At 50.2% G+C, this 19,365-nt stretch overlaps 1 protein-coding gene across 2 annotated transcripts in view; it reads left to right on the top strand.

Annotated features, from left to right (window-relative positions):
* Positions 1-19,150, top strand: part of ABCC2 (ATP binding cassette subfamily C member 2) — a 63,747-nt gene extending 44,597 nt beyond the window's left edge. For both annotated transcript variants that reach the window (XM_004700999.2, XM_045291307.1), the window contains 9 exons: positions 2,465-2,620; positions 4,860-5,059; positions 8,427-8,553; positions 10,257-10,358; positions 11,007-11,150; positions 12,044-12,202; positions 13,535-13,701; positions 17,434-17,628; positions 18,710-19,150. In XM_004700999.2, coding sequence (XP_004701056.2) covers positions 2,465-2,620; positions 4,860-5,059; positions 8,427-8,553; positions 10,257-10,358; positions 11,007-11,150; positions 12,044-12,202; positions 13,535-13,701; positions 17,434-17,628; positions 18,710-18,839 — 1,380 coding nt within the window. In that variant the 3' untranslated portion in view covers positions 18,840-19,150. The remainder of the gene's footprint in view (positions 1-2,464; positions 2,621-4,859; positions 5,060-8,426; positions 8,554-10,256; positions 10,359-11,006; positions 11,151-12,043; positions 12,203-13,534; positions 13,702-17,433; positions 17,629-18,709) is intronic.
* Positions 19,151-19,365: the final 215 nt, after the last annotated feature.

Below are 19,365 nucleotides of genomic sequence, written 5' to 3'. Positions count from 1 at the left end.
TTTCATATCTTACACTGTCCGTTGTCTCCCTTCACCCACATTTCTGTTATGTGTCCCCTTTGGGGGCGTTCTAGGCTTTTATGGGACTCATAGCCTAGAAAGAGCCATCAACATTGTGATCGAATATGGTGATATCGATAACAACGGTGTGAACGGGGCATTCTGGGAGTATAAAAGAGTCTGCTGACTGCAAGGACATGTTGAGAGCGATGAGGCCAATCTTGGCATGAGCTAAGGGTGTGTTGGCAGCCGGGGGTAGGAGGGTGGCAGGAGAGCCAGGTGAGAAGGACTGTGGTGCAGAGAGAAAGAGAGAAGGGCGCTGCCCCATGCCCGTGTCCGTGAATGAAAGGAGTAAGTCTCCCACTGGTCCACGCCTCCGCTCCTGGAACTGCCGTCTGAGACCTGGAGATCTGGACCACAGAAGAGAGCTATGAAGATTTTCGATAAGGTTCTACAACGTATCTCCATCTACTGTAGATCTTAGAACACGTGGCATTCATTCCTTCAACAACCACCTTCCAGGAGCCACGTTCTGCTGCAGGCACTGGGGGACTTAGTAAATATTACAGGCATAGGTGATTCTCTTCCTTGGGCCATGGCAAGCTCGTTGGTTCTCAGTGAGGTTTCAATGTCTGACGTGGGAATTTTAGGAACAGAGATAGAAACCAGCGATTCTGAGCAATATCCGTCTGTCATTAGCATGGTTTTCAGCCCTCTGTGTGTAGGGAAAATGCATATATACATTTTTTTAAAAAACATTTTATTAGGGGCTCATACAATTACATCAATTGTGTAAAGCGCATTTGTACATCATTCTCAAAACATTTTCTCTCCACTTAAACCCCCGACATTAGGTCCTCATTTTTCCCCCCCCTCCCCCTCCCCCCTCCCTCATGAGCCCTTGATAGTTTATAAATTGGTATTTTGTCATATCCTGCCCTGTCCGACGTCTCCCTTCACCCACTTTTAGGTTGTCTGTCCCTCAGGGAGGAGGTCACATATAGTTCCTTGTAATCGGTTCCCTCTGCATATATACATTTTAATGTTAAGAAGACCCAGCCCTTATTTCTTGGGTCTTGGGCCTGAAACAGAAAGACTACCCACAGCCCACGGTCAGATTCTGGAGACTCAGAAACTGCTTCAAAGGGGGAAAGTGACCAGACCCATCTATTCTCGTCTGCTGGGGAAGCATGACTGAAGGCATGGTCAATGGGGTCTGTTTGATGGGGATGAAAGCACCCAGTTTGGGATGGGGAGCTTTCTCAGAGGGGTTTTGTAAAGGTTGCATGCTCTTGTCTCAGGGTGTACTATGTATAATAAATCTAGAAAGGAGGACACGGGTCTTACTGTTAATTACTGAGAACAATCGGCAACAATGATCCTTTGCTAATTGATTGTGCACGCCATGGAAAAGGAGCTTCTTGTTAATTATAGAGTAATTTTTGAGGGGGTGGTGGCTCTCAGGCTTTTAAAAGGGAGTTTGGTCTGGGATCCCTTAGAATGACTGGTTGGAACCTCTATTAGTGTCAGAGAAATAAAGCCTTCCTCTCTTCTTATAAAAATCCATGCTTCTTACTAGAATCTTCTCTTTGGGCACTTTCCCTAGGCAAGGGCAATACCAAATACGAATCCAAACTTTTGAGCATGTGTCCAACCACCCACTCATGCATTCATTTGCTCATGGATTCACTGTGGCAGGAAGAGCCATCCCTCACCTCTGGGTTTGGGTCCCAGGCAGGCAGGGGTCACATTCAGCCTCTGCACCCCTATCTCCTTGCAGCTCTGTGCCTGGCAGAGGAAACAACTTCCTAGATACAGGGCAGTCCTTACACAAGAATGGGGAGCAGGGCTTCTTTACCGGACCTCCGGCCAAACGTGTTCGGACCGTCTCTGTGTGCCAGGCTCTGTGCTAGATAAACCAAATGCAGCCACTGCCATCAGGAGCATGCCAACTCAGGGGAACTCGAGACAGGGTTTCTGAGACTGTAGCTTCCACAGACAATAGGCAACCTATCTTTCTGCCTCAGAGAGTATTGGGGGGTTTGAACTGCTGACCTCAAGGTGAGCCGCCCAATTCCTTATCCACAGCATCACCAGCGCTCCTTCTGTGCTGGCTAGTCAAAGAAACGAGAACCTATGGAAAGGTCAGAGAGCTGAACTGGCTTCGTGATGGGAGAAAGAGGTACCTTGTAAGGATCTGTTCGCTCACCATGGTACGTTGAGTATGTTGAACAAGAGGAATTTCACTGAGAGCAATGCTTGCCCCGCGCATTGCAAACGTGGCGCATGGCTGCCGTATCTATTTGGAAGGGCTCTGACTGGTGACCACCTTGGTTGGTGAGCAGGACAGTGCAGTGTAGGGCAGAAGAAGGTCCACACACGGACTCCCTGAGAGAGCTGTTGGGGATGGGGAGGCCCTGCGGCTGAGGACTTCCCCAGGACACCATCTCCCCTGTCCACCCAGGACATTTCCACCGTGGATGAGACCCTCCCGACCACGTTGCGCAGCTGGATCATATGCTTTCTGGGCATCCTCAGCACCCTGGTCATGATCTGTGTGGCCACACCGGTCTTCGTCATCATCATCATCCCTCTCACTCTCATTTACGTGGCTGTTCAGGTAGGTTGGGAAAGGGCTCGACTTCCCTGCCTTTCCCCTTGCCAACGTCCAGGCTTCCTCCTCACCATCTGCCGGGGGGCGTGCCGGTCCTCTCCCATCTCTTTGCTCTGTGGTCACGTGGATGTCACAGGGAGCCCACCAGAGACCCCTGGGGCCACAGCAGGCTAGGCTATGAGTTACTTAGACTTGATGGCAATGCGGTTTTTGTTTTCTTTGGCAAGGAGCTCACCGGCCATGCTTCAGCCTGACAGGGCAGCGCTGATTAGTGCACAGCCCACACGAAAGATCACCTTCCCTGCTGGCCGCCTAGGAGTTAGAGACCTTACAGGTGGAAGCAGTTTCGGGTTGGGTCTGGGGCTGCTTTGCAGTTGGCCCTGGACAAAGTCTGGAAGGGCAATAATATACCCTCCACCCCGCCCCGCCCCCCACCCCCACCCCGGAGCAGCACCGCCCGGTGGGTTTCTGAAAGCGTAAATCTTTATGGAGGTTGCAAGCCGCCTTTTTGGCTTACGGAGGGACGGAGGGGTGCTTTCGAAGTACTAACCTTGTGATTAACAGCCCCGTGCAAAACCCACTACACTACCCAGGCTCCATCATTTGAAAGTCCAGTCTGACAGAAAAGCTAAAGCAAGTAGAAAAAAAAATTGGGAGGGATGGTGGTGGGGCAGGGCAGAGTGCTATAGAGAGAATTCGTGTCCCATCAATGGCCTTTGTAATGCCCTGTTCATCAAAGGAAAATGGTTCCAAAGACCCTGCAGGCATGGGGACTGTCTACGGCAGGGGTCCTCAAACTGCGGCCCACCAAGGACATTTATCTGGCCCTCCAGGTGGTTTTGCCCATTTTATTTTTTTACTTCAAAATAAGGTATGTGCAGTGTGCATAGGGATTTGTTCGTAGTTTTTTTTTTAAAACTATACTCTGGTCCTCCAACAGTCTGAGGGCCCCCTGTTTAAAAAGTTTGAGGACCCCGGTCTACGGCCCGTGTACGACGGCCCCTCCTAGTAGTTGTATTGAGGCCATCTGATACACTGATGGTTACAGCCTTTTGACGGCTACTAGCAAACCAGCCCACGAGAGGCAGCCCACTTGAAGAAACCTTCCACTATAACATGTATTCTGGGTCTCAGATGCCCATCCCTGCCCTGGTTCTAACAAATCTGACAAAATGTCGTAACAGCCCTAACCCAGTCAACCGTGCCTGCGCCTCACAGCTCAGAGGTGCCCCCTGCCCTCTCTATTACGCCTAGTTCCTGTTGTTGGAGCCTCAGCACCCCACACCCCTCCAAAACTAATCTTGCCTTCACTCGTCCTTGAGGCACCGTTTTGCCTACTTCCCTGATGTGTTAGTCTGGGTGCACTAGAGGAACAAATTCATCGACACTCTCATGTATAAGAAAGAGCTTTATACAAAAGAACAATTGTATATTGAGAAAACATCCCAGCCAGTCCAGATCAAGTCCATAAGTCTGATACTACTCTAAATTCCTCTTTAGACCATGCAGCACATGCAATAATGTCAAATGGAGGAAGATCACAGGCCAGTGGGTAGACAGTCTTGTGGATCCAAAGGCAGTGGAAGCATCTCAATGCTGGCGTGGCTCTCCACGTGGCTCCTCCAGCTCTCTGGTGTCTCAACAACAGGAAAGGGAAAGCAGAGAGAGAGAGAGAGAGAGAGAGAGAGAGAGAGAGAGAGAGAGGAGAGAGAGAGTCTGAGCTCCAGTGAGTTATTTATCTCCATCGCACCTTCAAATGAGGTCATCAAGCCGCGACCTGATTGACAGGCGAGACTCCACCCCTTTGTTCAAGTTGACAGGAGAGGATGTAACTGCCATACTGACCCTATTCTTCAATGTTTGCACACACCTCAGTATTACTTTTCTCTGGTCCTTTCCTGCCCATTTCCTATCCCAGCTTTCCACACTCCCTAGGTTCCAGGGGCTTCTATAGATCCTAGAAGAACAGATCTAGCTTCTTGGACACAGTAAGGATTCTGTCAACAAAGCTCCTCACTTGGTTTGGAAAGATGGAGTCTCTGCCACGTTGTCCTCATCTGTTTCCCCACCAACCCCAGGTGTCCTCATTCGTCTTGCCCGGTGGGCTTTCTTGCCTAGCTTAGCGGCCTCTGTCCTGTTCAGATGTAGGCTGTGGTCACCAAGGTGAAGGCTATTGGGTCATGGCCATGAAGACACTCTGCCACAAGTGTGTGCAACTAACTGACTCTTCATTTTTTGTGCCTAGACATTTTACGTGGCTACCTCGCGCCAGCTGAGACGTCTGGACTCTGTCACCAGGTCCCCCATCTACTCTCACTTCAGTGAGACTGTGTCCGGTTTGCCTGTTATCCGAGCCTTAGGACACCAGCAGCGGTTTCTCAAGCTCAGTGAGGTGGGGATTGATACCAACCAGAAATGTGTCGTTTCCTGGATTGTTTCCAATAGGTGAGGCTGTTTCTGAGTTTTCATACCCAATTGTATGCTTTGGGGGGGTTGATGTGAATCTTGGCAGGACAGGTATGGCCAGAGAGTAGGAGGGAGCTCTGGCCACACACACCTGTCATGTTAGTTAAGTAGAGAAGAAGTGTGACCTCCAGTCAGAGACCCCACCTCTGCCACCTCCCAACTATGGGAATTGACTGGATGCTGCTAGGAGAGTCTCATTTCCTTTGCATGCACAACGGGTACATGCATACTCCAGAGAGTGATTGTGGAAGCACGATGAGCTCTGTGGGCAATTTGTATCTCAGGCCCCGTGCTCGTCGGGGTGACCGGGAGTTTCTGCGTGTTCTTCCGTGACAGTCTCCATAGAAAGGCTCTTCCTTTTACAATGGTGACGAAGCACGGGTTGGAGGGAGGAGGGCTAGGAATTTGGAGGTAAAACCAAGCGAAGCAACAATGATAGAACTGGAAAGCTCCTGTCCTGAGGGTGAACTGTGAGCAAGGTGAGCATGATTCCCCTTGTTCCCAGGCCCCGGTGAGGAGTAGTGTATCACGGAGGATGGACATCTTGAGTGGTTCCCTGGGTGTTTGACATGTTAAGGGCAGGTCAGCAACTCTCAATTGTTCGGAACGTGGAGACATCACGGGTTTGATAGCCAAGATACTTTACTTCTGCGAGGCCTTTCAAGAAACAAAAAAGTGAGCATCTAAATTGATCCTACGGTACCCCATTAGAAATAGTCACCACATTGATATGTATACATGTTAGAATTATTGGTGAAAACATTGAAATGCTTTTTATTGGGGGAAGTAAATTTTATAATCAATGTCCATCTACAGGTCCTCTTTTCAAAACAGTTTTATTAACATATTATTCACACGCCGTACGATTCAATCATTCAATCGTATTAAAGAGAGTTATGCAATCATTACCACTACAATCAATGGTAGAACATTTGCTTCTTTATGATACTCATAGTTAGTAGTTCCCCATTTCCCCCCAACCTCCCCTGCCATATTTCCCAAGAAGCCATTCATCCAGTTATTGTCTCTGTAGATTTACCTATTCTGGATTTAATATACAGAAGGGAAAACAACAACAACAATAATAACAAAATAAAATAGAGAAAAGCCTCAGTGGAAAAGAAAGCAGAAAATATTAAAAACTGGTCAAAAGGGAGATCAAATGATCAGGGGTTGAATGTTAACCTAATTGCATCTGCAATATTCTACTTTCTAATGTGCTCTATGGTCAGAGGGCATTCACCGGAGGCTTAATCCACATGTATCTCTCTCTTACTGAAACAACTTTAAATGGGGTCAGAAGGGGGGTAAATGGTAAGGTATTGCATTTTAACCTACCTACATTTACCACAATCAACTTTACAATGCTTTCTGTCTGATAACAAGGCTATTCACATCCCTCAGTTATGGTTACAGGGATTTGATGGAGGTTTTAATCCATGTGGGGACCCGGCAAAGGGATTTTGGACTTCTGTCATTTAAATGATGCTGTTCACTTCGAAAGGACAGAGTCTAAACTTCCAGTAGTCTATAGCCCACAGCCTGGGCCACCCAGGGCTGCATAGAAACTAGGTCAAAGGTGTCCAGTTAGGAACCTGTTGGTTCTAGATAAGTATTGTTAAGCATTTTTGTTGTTGTTGTGCTTAATGAGAGGTTGCTCCTCCCCATTGACGCACCATCAGAAATGCAATGGCATTTCTTCCAGGCGGGCGTGCCCCCCCTCCCCCAGCCCTGAATTTCCATTAAGTCTCCCTATCACTCTAGTAGGAGTGTCGGTTGAGTTGAGTGACCTTAGCATAGAGTGCTGTATGCCAGCAACTCTTCTCCCTGTCCCCGCACATAGAGCCCCTTGAGTACAGATATTCTCTAGAGTCTAAATGCAGCCATCCATGTTCAATGTAGACCTGGCTTCCCTCTTTCCCCGGGTTCTTTCCAACCCCCCACCTCCACCCCCCCACCCCCATTTTAATAACAAAATATTATTAATTCTGTCAACGAATTAACATTATTAGGATAATTAAATGGACTATCCCATGAAACCATGACCTTAAACTTCCAAACCAGGGAATCAAATCCCATGAGGTGTTTGGTTGTCATGAGGAGCCTGGTGGCCATGGTTTGTTTTGTTTTTTAAAACATGCATCTGTAACAAGAATTTTTTTCATTTTCTTTTTTAAATCATTTTATTGGGGGTCATACAATACTTATCACAATCCATACATATGTCAATTGTGTAAAGCACAATTTTTTTTTTTGCACTATGGGAAGATTCTTCTTTTTTAAATCATTTTCTTAGGGGCTCATACAACTCTTATCACAATCAATACATACATCAATTGTGTAAAGCACATTTGTACATTCATTACCCTCATCATTCTCAAAACATTTGCTCTCCACTTAAGCCCCTGGCATCAGGTCCTCACTTTTCCCCCTCCCTCCCCACTCTCCCCTCCCTCATGAACCCTTGATAATTTATAAGTTATTATTTTGTCATATCTTACACTGTCCGACATCTCCCTTCACCCACTTTTCTGTTGTCCATCCCCCAGGGAGGAGGTTATATATAGATCCTTGTAATCGGTTCCCACTTTCCACCCAACCTTCCCTCCACCCTCCAGTATCGCCACTCACACCACTGGTCCTGAAGTGATCATCTGTCCTGAATTCCCTGCGTTTCCAGTTCCTATCTGTACTAGTGTACATCCTCTGGTCTAGCTAGATTTGTAAGGTTGAATTGGGATCATGATAGGGGGGGGGGTGAGAGGAGGAAGCATTTAGGAACTAGAGTAAAGTTGTATGTTTCATCGTTGCTACATCGCACCCTGACTGGCTCATCTCCTCCCCGAGACTCTTCTGTAAGGGGATGTCCAGTGGCCTACAAATGGGCTTTGGGTCTCCACTCCACACTCCCCACCTCATTCACAATGACATGATTTTTTGTTCTGATGATGCCTTATACCTGATCCCTTCGACACCTTGTGATCACACAGGCTGGTGTGCTTCTGTCATGTGGGCTTTGTTGCTTCTGAGCTAGATGGCTGCTTGTTTACCTGTAACAAGGATTTTTAACAACTGCTCCAGGTCAGATTTATGATTTGGTCATTTTTGGAGACCTTTTGCCCACAGGATATTTTGTGTCAGGTTAGCTAACTCTCCTAATATCTTTGAAATACAATTCATTCCCTTGAAATCCAATTTGCCAACTGTCGGAGAACTGGGGAGTGGCACCTTGAGGCACTGCCTAGGAGGACGCCGGGCCCTCCCCAGCCCGCGGTGAAGGGGCCTGAGTGAGGTGGAGAAGGGAAGATGGTGATGCCTCCTTCTCTCTGGCTCTGTTTCCTCGCAGGTGGCTTGCGTTTCGCCTGGAGTTCGTTGGAAACCTGATCGTCTTCTTATCGTCCTTGATGATGGTTATTTATAAAGATACCCTGAGCGGGGACACCGTGGGGTTTGTTCTGTCCAACGCCCTTAATGTGAGTCCGAAGGCTGGGAGTTCAGTGGTCCTTATTCTCCAAGTGTGTCTGGAGCACACAGTGGGGGCTGTGTTCTTGGTTCATTTCTAGACTCCAAGGGACTAGGGCGTCTGAAGTTCAAATCCGGGCTCCCTCTCTTACTAATCCGAACATGCCCCTTAGCTTTTCTAAACAAGCATCAACATCAACCACAAAATGGACATACCTTTTGTTGCTCTTGAGGTTTAAGGCCATTTCAAAAGGTTCCATGAAACACCTCCTTGTCTCTTGGCCTCTTGGGCCTGTCCTTGTCAAAAGAGAGACAAACTAAATTTCTTGTTTAGAATATGACAGTAACCAGAAAGCGCTGTGAACAAATTACTTCTGTGTCTGTTTTTCTTAGACTACAGAATAATTGGGGCTAATTTTTAAAAAAGGGGGGGATCGGATGAAGCCATGTGGACCACGTGAGTCATTTGGCCATGTTTCGTGGCACCCTTTAGCAGCAGTAGACTGGAGTTTAGATAGCTGCAAGTGGTTATATGGTTCTGCCTGCAGGAGTCGTTCAGAAGGCCCTCCCTCCGGGATCATACCAGGGCACCCAGAAACCCTACTGCCATTGAGTCCACACAGACTCATAGTGACCCTATAGGACAGTGTAGAACCACTGCTGTGAGTGTCTGAGACGGTCACTGTTGAGGGCAGTGGAAAGCTGAGTGGTTCCCCCTGAGGAGCAGTGTGTGGTTTTGAACTGTCGACCTTGCAGCTCCCTGGCAGCCCAACATGTAACCACTATGCCACCAGGGCTCCCAGAAGGACTCCACTATTCATCAGAATCACCGGGTTCCTTGTGCCGCTGCCCCCTCACCATCCCACTTCCAGGAGCATTAGCCTAGGGCAGGTGAGGCAAATACGTCAAGGAACTATTCCGTTGAACCTAAACAAAAGCATTCAGGTGTCAACAATTACATCGACTTCCACCTGTACAGGATGGTTACTCTTCAGGTCCACCGTCTTGCCCCACTGACTTCTCTCCCTCTTCTAACGACTGTCCGCACCACAAATGCTTCCTGAGCACACGTGCTAGGTGCTGAGTCTGGGCTGGAAGAAGCTTGCCCCTTGGTAATCCACAGACTCCCTGCTGGCTAGACTGGTCCGGATCGTGACAGCCCTTTCACTGGCAGTTTAGATGTATCTTTGCCCTGGCAGGGAGACCTCTGGAGTGGAGGACGGTCAAGTAAATGGTCAAGGAGCTGTGTCGCCATGCCCACGCACATAAAGGGCTAGATTCTCCACTGAGCTGTTGTTGAGTGAGAGCAGAGAAGGAAGCCCTTCTCCTGTCCTGTGTCTTTTCTCATACTCCTCCGCACTTGCAGAGCGGCTATCCTCAACGCCCTCCACCTGCAGCGCTGGGTCTCAGGCAGTTTGAGTCCCAGCCCTCTAACCAGCAGCCTCTCCTCCCTGAGCGGCAGCTCTGCACCTGCTCATCGCACCCTTCCCGTGAGCGCCACGCCATTGAACAGTCATTGACTTACCACCAGGCGATGTTCCAGTCTTGGCCTTCCTCCCCAAAGATGGGAGGCCTGTTTCACGCGTCCCTTCATCTCTCACCGAGCCCAGCCCAGTGGTAGACACAAAATAGGCACTGGCTTGATCCGTGGCTTGACCAGTTGAGTTGGTTTTTGCCTTCATGGTGAATTCCCAGTCTCCCGATTTCTTTGCAGATCACACAAACCCTGAATTGGTTAGTGCGGATGACGTCGGAAATGGAGACCAACATTGTGGCTGTTGAGAGAATAAATGAATATATAAGAGTGGAAAATGAGGTAAGGAAGAATTAGGGAAACCCAAAGACAAGACAGAGAGAGAAAGAAAGAAAGAAAGAAAGAAAGAAAGAAAGAAAGAAAGAAAGAAAGAAGGAAGGAAAAGAGGTTCAAGAGAATATTATTACCTTATCTAGAGATTTCGCACGTGGTAATAAAGGTTTGCCTAAAGTGTGCCTTGCTTCAACTCAAAGGTCCTAATTTCTTCAAAATGGGAAATGAGTTAGAGGAAGTCAAGGCTCGAAATGCACCCAGTTAAATCGTGGCCTCACTCTGGAGGCCCACGGGGCAAAGGCATGGGGTAAGGATTCTCTAACTGAGTAAGGTAGGAAACTTCCAGAAAGTAAGAGTGGCCTTTAGGCAGCGCAGATGCTCATAATAACTCACTGCCATCGAGTTGGTTTCGGACAGAGCAGAACTGCCCTTGTGTTTCCAAGACTAACTCTTTGTGGGAGCGGAAGCCTTGTCTTTCTGAGGCTGTAGGTCAGGGTCCAACTGCCCCTGTGAGTTTCCAAGACTGTAACTCTTTACGGCAGTAGAAAGCCCCACTAGATGCTCAGAGGGCCACCCTTTTCCTGTGCTTCGGACACGATTTGGCTGAGCTGGTAGCCTGCAAAGCAGAGCTGTTGCGGTTCTCCTGTCTCCTCGCAGGCACCCTGGGTGACAGATACGAGACCCCCAGCAGGATGGCCCAGGAAAGGGGAGATCAAGTTTAGCAACTACCAAGTGCGCTACCGGCCCGAGCTGGATCTGGCGCTGAAGGGGATCACTTGTGACATCAGGAGCATGGAGAAGGTAGGTGGGGTCAGTCCTTGTGAAGGGGCTCAGCGGACACAGTTGAGTTCAGACGTGACACACAGTAGGACTGGCCTTCATCACTGGGGTGGCCTGGGAGAGTCAAGGCTCTTCTTTGCCCCGGAGAGCTGGAAGGACGTAGAGCAGGATATCGACAAGCGACCAAAGAGAAGGCTCAATGCATCTGCCCATCCCTGCCTCCCCGTAGAGAACAACCTGTTTTCTCTGCGATGGCAGAGCTCCTGGCCTGTAAGGGCCATGGCATGAGAGAGTAGCAGTGTGGGGGGGTTGTCTCTGGGTGAGAAAACGGCCTGGTCCTCTTCCTGAAAATGGCTGGTCTCTCTTGCTGAGCTGTAAAATCCTGCCCCTTCTTCTGACGTGCTTCTGCTCTGGGGACTTGGGTGCTGATGTAGGACCAAAGCAGGGCAGGTGAGGATGGTACTGAGATACTGGCTCTCCATGACCAGCAAACCTGATTCTCACTCTCTCCTTTCTTCTAAATAAGAACACACACACACACACACACACACACACACACACACACACACGCCATTCCTAGTGATGATGGGGACAGCAACAGTACCTGAGGGGACATGCTGCCCATTCCCTATAGACACTTGTGTTCTCAGCAAGCCACAAACAGCTTAGGAGGCAGGGGGGGGAGGGTCCCCCCACCCCCCACCTTTTCCCTTGACATCTGTGAACTGTTTTTTCTTTTTCTTTTCCCAAACTAAAACCAGTTTAACATCTTCAAGATAAAGTAGCCGATCACTGCTTCTTATCACCTATGATGATGGATGCCCAGACTAAATGCCTCCCGCCCCCACCCCCACCCCCACCCCTCCCCTCCAAGAAGGATGTTGAATTAACTTACAAAGGAATTGTATTTACAGATCGGTGTCGTAGGCAGGACGGGAGCTGGGAAATCGTCCCTTACAAACTGCCTCTTCAGGATCCTAGAGGCGGCCGGGGGCCAGATCACCATCGATGGGGTCGATATAGCTTCCATAGGGCTCCACGACCTGAGAGAGAGACTGACCATCATTCCACAGGTGAGCTCGGGCACTGTCTCGGGCACAGACGGCGGGGACGACCTGCTCCGACAGGCACACCTGCGCTTTCTTCTTGGTGCCTCTTCAATCAGCGCTTCCATTTGTACAGGCCAGCCAAGAAACCAATACCTTCTTTGCAGAACTTAAAAAAAAAAAAAAAAAAGTCTTGCACCTGTAGTGCTGTTTGTATGACTGCCAGTAGGTGGCAGCAGCACAACGGGTCAATAGAACAGGTGGGGCGTTTGCATTTCTAGAGCGCCCAACACCATTTGCTTTTGCCGCTGAAGCTTGAAGCCATTAAGTTTTACACTCCCGTTTAATGTGGCTGAGAGATGCCTGTTGTCATCGGGTGGATTCTGACCCACGGTGACCCCAATAAGACAGAGGCGAACGGCCCATAGGGTTTCTAAGGCAGTAAATCTTGACAGAGCAGGGCTGCCATGTCTGACTCCTGCGGAGCGGCGCATGGGTTTGAACCAGCAACCTTTCCGTTAGCAGCCAAACACTTCCCTACTGCAGGTCCAGGGCTCCTTGCCCAAAAGCTAGGGGATGGGGTTTGCCCAGGTTCCTACCAGCAAACAGAGCACTTAATGCATCTGCAAGAAAGTTTCCCCTTGGGCTTCTGGCCCCAGCCTGCCACGGAAGAGCGGGCTCGGGTGAGGTGTGGGCGCGCTTGCCCTCTCCTGCAAGCCGGGGGCTCCTTGCTGGGAACCAGTCTCTCCGAGCCAGTGCAGGCGAGTTTGCTGTTTGCTTACTTGGCTGGTCGTTCTTGCCTCGCCTCTTGAAAAGCACCGTGTGTCCGTCTTAAGTGACGGTGCTCTTTCTCTCGGCCCTCCCCGGAGTCCTCCCCCTTCAAAGTGCGCAGTTCGCATTCCCTCCAGGCCCTTAAGAGACTGTGGCCAGTTTGACAGTCCATAAACGAGACTCAGATGAAAACCACTCACCACCAAGAAACCAAAAACCCAACTCACCGCCACTGAGCCCGTGCGGACTCACCGAGACCCGATAGAACTGGTAGAACTCCGCCAACTGGGTTTCCAAGACTGTACCTTCTCCTGAGAGTAGAAAGCCTCATTTTCCTCCCACAATGTGGTTGGTAGTTTTGAACTGCTGACCTTGCATTAGTACCCCAGTGCGTAACCACTACACTATCCAGGCTCTTTACAAACCCTATGGACTCCACTTAACCCCAGGCTGGGTTTACTGGCGCGGTGGCCTTGTCAAGTCTTTAGCGGCGAAGGCTGCCACAAGTTTGCCCACCCGCCAGCTCAGCCCAGCAGGCGGTTCCTTCTCAGACTGGCCCCAGCGACCCCTTGTCTGTGGGATTTGCAGGACCCCATCCTCTTCTCTGGAAGCTTGAGGATGAATCTGGACCCTTTCAACAACTACTCCGATGAGGAGATTTGGAAGGCCCTAGAACTGGCTCACCTCAAATCCTTCGTGGCGGGTCTGCAACTTGGGCTCTCCCATGAAGTGACGGAGGCTGGTGAAAACCTCAGGTAAGGTCTCGTAACCCACACCCCCCTCTCACCCCACCCAGGCAGTGAGAGGATGGGAGGTGACAGACACCTAGGATTTCAGGGGCCTGGGCCTCTTTCCTAATGTATAAAGCGAAACCTTCATGAAGATGACCGACATGATCGGGCTTCCAAAAGCTTGGGACCTTTTCTGTTTAAACAGACCTGAGACGTTGAAAGGCAGTCCCCGTGTCTTTCAGCCATGTTGAATGCGGGCGGGGTGGTGGTGGTGGCGGCGGGAGTCGTCTACAGATCACGCGGTTGTGAAGCAAGCTCAGGTTCTCGGCTTTGCTGCACACGAGAGTCTGAGTTGACACACTCCCCGTGCCTCGTCCCACCCTCAAATCCAGAAAAACAGACTATTGCCGGCGCCTCAGTGCCGACTCAGCAGGAGAACTGCCCTCTGAATTTCGGAGGCTGTGGCTCTTCATGGGAGTAGAAAGCCTTCTCTTTCTCCCATGGGAGTGGCTAGTGGTTTCCAATGGCCAACCCTGCCCTTAGCAGCCCGCTGCCTGACCACTGCGCCACCAGGGCTCCTTAGTCTGACCCCAGAGGGTACGTTGACATTGGTATGAGTGGGGCCTGCATTTGAGGAGTTGGAAAAGACCACCAAGGGATCCTGGTGAGCCCAAGTTTGGCACGCGCTTACCCCAGAGGGTATAGAGGGGACAGGGCTCTCCAGTGTCCACCAAGTCCTCGGGGAGGCTGCGTCACATGCAAGCAGCACACCGCCTCGGCGTGTCCCGGCTCTTCCGACGTTTTCACAGCATCGTACACAGTCACACGTCTGCCCTCCGCTCTGTTCACAGGCTCCACACAACAGTTTGGCTCTGTCTCCCCTCCCTTGTCGTTAGCCTGAAACAGAGCCTAGCTGCTCATGGCTGGGTCTTGCCCCAGGTCTGAGTGCCGCTTAGCAATGGTTGGCAGGGGGCAGACCGTTTGCCATTGGTCAGGCTCCGGAGCTCCACTCATGGCCAGCAGTTCTGACGTCACCTGGGAGCTTGTTATCAACGCGCAACAACTGGGCCTTCATCTCCGTGCTCCGGGCCTGCCCTGTAACAAGAGATGCTGTGTGATGTGTGGGAGAAGCCCTGCCAGGGGTGCTGATTCATACATAGGCCACACACCAGACTTACCCGAAAGCTTAAAGCATCCCAAGGCCCAGGTGGCATCAAGTCCCACGAAAACAGGGACCCAGGTGGGTTCAGGCTGCAGCGCCTGCTATGGTGGGCGCTGCTCTCCGACTGGTTCCCCATCAACCAGAGTAAGGATCCAGCGGCTCTTCGTGCCTGTGAAAAAGAAACCATTCAGTACGCCCACAGAGACGGCATCCAGGTCAGCCTTGAGGTTCCTGTAGGGGAGCTTGGGGAGTTGTGAATAACAGGAATTGCTATTAACGATGGAGGCAAGGATGAGGAAAACGTTTCAAAATGGATTGTGGCAATGATTGAGCACTCTTTTTGATCGATTAGAACCATGGATCTGTGTGATATGTAAAGACATAGTCTTCAATAAAACAGTTAAAAATGTAAAGTGCACATACAAATATGTAACCAAAGAAGGTCAAATGGAACAGAAATGTTTTTTAAAAAAGAAACCATTCAGACATGCAGCCAACAAGTCTGTAATGAACACCTACTATGTGCCAGACCTTAGGGGTGCAGAGTCAAATGATGCAGATTAAAAAACAAAACAAAAACCAAGGTCAATACCATCAAGTTAATTCCAACTCGTAGTGACCCTATAGGACAGGGTAGAAATGCTCTAAGACAGTAACGCTTTATGGGAGTGGAAAGCTCAGAAAGGCTGGAGGTCTTGAACCGCTGACCCTGTGGTTAGCAGCTCGGCAAGCAAACCGCTATGGCACCAGCACCCCTAGTGACTTGGATAGCACAGTCTGATATTAACCCAGGGCGAGTGTGGGTTGCAGTGAGTGTGGTGGGGTGCTATGGTGGCTCTACACCCACTGCCTTGATGCTTCTGGTCTCTGAGAACCCAAACTACACCAGTCCGCCCGGTGCACGCCCAGAGACCCTGAAAGGGTAATACCAGGGACTTTCGTCTCAGAAGGAGGGTTCAGGCCTGGTGAGCGATAGTCCTGATGAGTCCTCGGCCCGTATAGGAAGACGGCAACTGACAGCCAAGGCCTTGCCTCCACGTACACCTGGAACCACGAAGTCCAGCCACCAAGGTAGGAGTTAAGCCACGGGAGGCCGCTGTTTTGACATCTCTCTTCCTACGCGTTCCAGAGCGACACTGGGAGTTCATGTCGGTGACTTCTCAATTAACAGAACTTAATCTAGCCACCCCGGGTTAATACGCTGTCTCTGATGGCCACAGCAGGAAGGGGCAATTAACCGGTTCCTGAAGATTCCCTTCACATCATTTGCCAGCGCTGCTCTATGTAAATCAGAGGTCCAGCCTTCCTCAGGGGCTTGTAGCCAGTTAGAGCTATTTGCATTTTACAAGCATATTCGAATTTCACATACATTGCATCTCACACTGAGACCTCAGGTTCATTAGCTAGCTTCATCTCTAATCAAGGCAGAGGCCTTAAAAGAAATAATTAGCCCCAAGACTAGAATTACACATTAAAATAATGAATGGATTTGTGAAGGCCGCCCAGAAATGCCACCAGGGCACTCGGGTGCGGTCTCGCTCCATATTAATGGTGTCGGTCGTCTCCCATGACGGTGAGGTAGGTGACGCCCATGTCGTTTCTGAAGCTGTCGTCAGTGTGCTGGATTAGCAGCTGCCAATGCAAAACTCCATTCCAGGGCTGGTGTTTCTCCTCCTCCATCCACCACGAGCTTCTCCTCACGGTGCTTGATTAGCAATACTCACTGCTGGGGAGGGGGGTTTCTAAACGCCAGGTCAGTAGCTCAAGCCCGCCAGCTGCTTCTTGGGAGAAAGGCGAGGCTCTCTGCTCCTGTGAAAAGTTAGAGTCTTGGAACCCCACAGGGGCAGTTTCACCCTGACTGGCTCATAGGGTTTCTATGAGTCAGAATAGACTTAATGTTAGTGCCTTTTGGGGTGGCGGTGGCAGTGGCGGTGGTGGTGTTTGAGGTTCCTTCCCGAACGAGAGTGGACCCAGAACCTGGAATTTTTAAAAACGATGTTCCTGTGTTGGATTTTTTTAAACTGGGAAAGTTGGGGAAACGCTGCCACTGACAGCAATAAACTTGAAGCAGTTAATGGGGTGCGAGTCGGGGCTTCTAACTGCAAGGTCGACAGTTTGAAACTACCAGTTGCTCCTTGGGGGAGAGACAAAGCTGTCTGCTCCCGTAAAGTCTCGGAAACCCACGGAGACCGTTGCGCCCTGTCCTGTACGGTCGCTACGAGTCAGAACCCACTCGGTGGCCGAGAGTCTGGCTGTGTGTAGAAAGGCGCTCTGGACGTCTGGAGTTGGGGAAAGTGCTCTAGAAGTCCTTCGGAGTAGCAGCTGGGGAAATCTGATCTGGAACATGACCGCTGTCTCCTGTCCACATACCCAGGTTGCTCCAGGGTCCTTAGGCCCTAAAGCAGTGGTTCTAACCTCCCTCATGCCGCGACTCTCATACAGTTCCTCATGTGGTGGTGACCCCCCAACCATAAAATACTTCATCACTGTCATTTTGCTACTATGATGAATTGGGCAACCCCTGTGAAAGGGCCGTTCGACCCCCCAGGCTGAGAACCGCTGCCCTAAAGCTTGGTTTTCTTTCCTGGCTGTAGCATCGGGCAGCGGCAGCTGCTGTGCCTGGGCAGGGCGCTGCTCCGGAAGTCCAAGATCCTCATCATGGACGAGGCCACGGCTGCTGTGGACCTGAAGACGGATCACCTCATTCAGACGACCATTCAGCAAGAGTTCTCCCACTGCACGGTCATCACCATCGCCCACAGGCTGCACACCATCATGGACAGTGACAAGTGAGTGAAGCAAGGGACAGAGCCAGGTAGACACAGTTGAGGTCAAACCCTTCCCAACAGGGGCAGTCTCAGCTCTCAGAGCCGGACAGCAAAGCTCTAGCCCCCATGGTTTTCCTCCGGAGCCCCGGAGAGACCAAGGCCCGTGTCCACAGTGGTACCGTCAGTGAATGGGAGTGTACAGGGGACCACCGGGAAGGTGAACTAGGAAGGGGTGTGCCATCACTAACAGAGCCGAGGGCCTGGAGAATTGGGGTGGGCGGGGGGTGACCACACTGGACCACGAATGGAAAGAGTGGACATTTCCATACTTAGAAGCCCCTGGGAGGAAAGGCCTGGTGATCGCCTTTTGAAAACAGCCATGGGAGTCTTGATGGAGCTCAGGCCACCCTGACACCCACAGGGCACCACGGGGGAACTGGCCGAATGAGAAGAGTGTGGTGAGGGGGAGGCCAAATCCACGTGCAGCGGGTGTTGGCCGTGGGTTTCCCCAACCTTCAGAGCCTGGGCCGCTGCCTCCATGAAGCAGCCAGGGTCCCTCCCCTCTGCAACTTCTGGGTTGCACTTCAGAGGGAGATTCAAGCGTTTGTGGGGAAATTCCATGATCTTTTCATTCCTCCCTGCCAAAGAAAGCCCCTCGGAGTACCATTCAACAATACGGATGATGCCACGCATCTGTCCCTTTTTTAATGTTTGAAATGAACTTGTCTGTCACTAATAAATCTTAGTCTACTTCCACTTTCTCATTCTTTCCTCCTTTTACTGCCACTCAGACCAATAGCTTCATCTGAGGGGTAAAGAACCCAGAGGGCCCCCTTCCCCACCCCAGGAAGCAATTTTAATTTTATCTATCTATCTATCTATGTATCTATCTATCTATCTATGTATCTATCTATCTATCATCTATCTATCTTCATGTTAAACACTCCACCTTGTTGTTATCCCCTCGCATCCCTCCACCTCCCTGTTCCCACCCCCATCTTAGTAATCTTAGAAACTCATTGGGCAAAGATAGACGCCCTTCCTGGTCATCCCCATACGTCCGAGATGACTTTCTAAGACTTCTCTTTTTTCCTTGTTCCAGGGTGATGGTCCTCGACAATGGGAAGATTGTAGAGTTCGGCAGCCCCGAAGAACTGCTGCAAACCCCCGGTTTCTTTTACTCCATGGCCAAGGAATCCGGCATTACCACAGCCAGCAGCACAGCCCTCTGACAAGAGGACTAGAAGGCTCAGTCCTCGGTTTGTTAGTTTTTATTTTTGTGAACTATAAGAGTATATAAAATGTACAGTTTAAAAGAACGATAATAAGTGAACTCTCGTGGACCTACTCCCCAGGATGGGAAAATGAGTCTTTACCAGGCGATGGCCCCTTGAGCGCACACCTCCTTGCTACCCAACCCCAAGCCTCCCCTCTGTGAGGACCACTTCCCTGCTGCCCGTGTTTGTTTCACAGCTCTTGGTTGTCGCCTTAAACAACGCGTACTTACAAAACGGACAACTAATATAAATGTATTCATACGGCATGCTTTGTCTACGATGTGATTATTTTGTTCTACACGGATGGACACAGCTGAGGTTCATTCATTTTCTTACTGTCTTATCATACTGATAGCCCTAGTGGCCTAGTGGTTATGAGTTGGGTTGCGCACTGAAAGGTCAGCAGTTCGACACCACCAGCCTCCTTGGGGATGAGATGGACTTTCTACTCCCATGGAGAGTTTCAGCCTTGGACACTCAC

This window comes from Echinops telfairi, unplaced genomic scaffold (assembly GCF_000313985.2).
Source record: "Echinops telfairi isolate 266 unplaced genomic scaffold, ASM31398v2 ScPeMD7_70;HRSCAF=299, whole genome shotgun sequence".
Lineage (NCBI taxonomy): Eukaryota > Metazoa > Chordata > Mammalia > Afrosoricida > Tenrecidae > Echinops > Echinops telfairi.
This window is presented reverse-complemented; position numbering and strand designations above follow the sequence as displayed.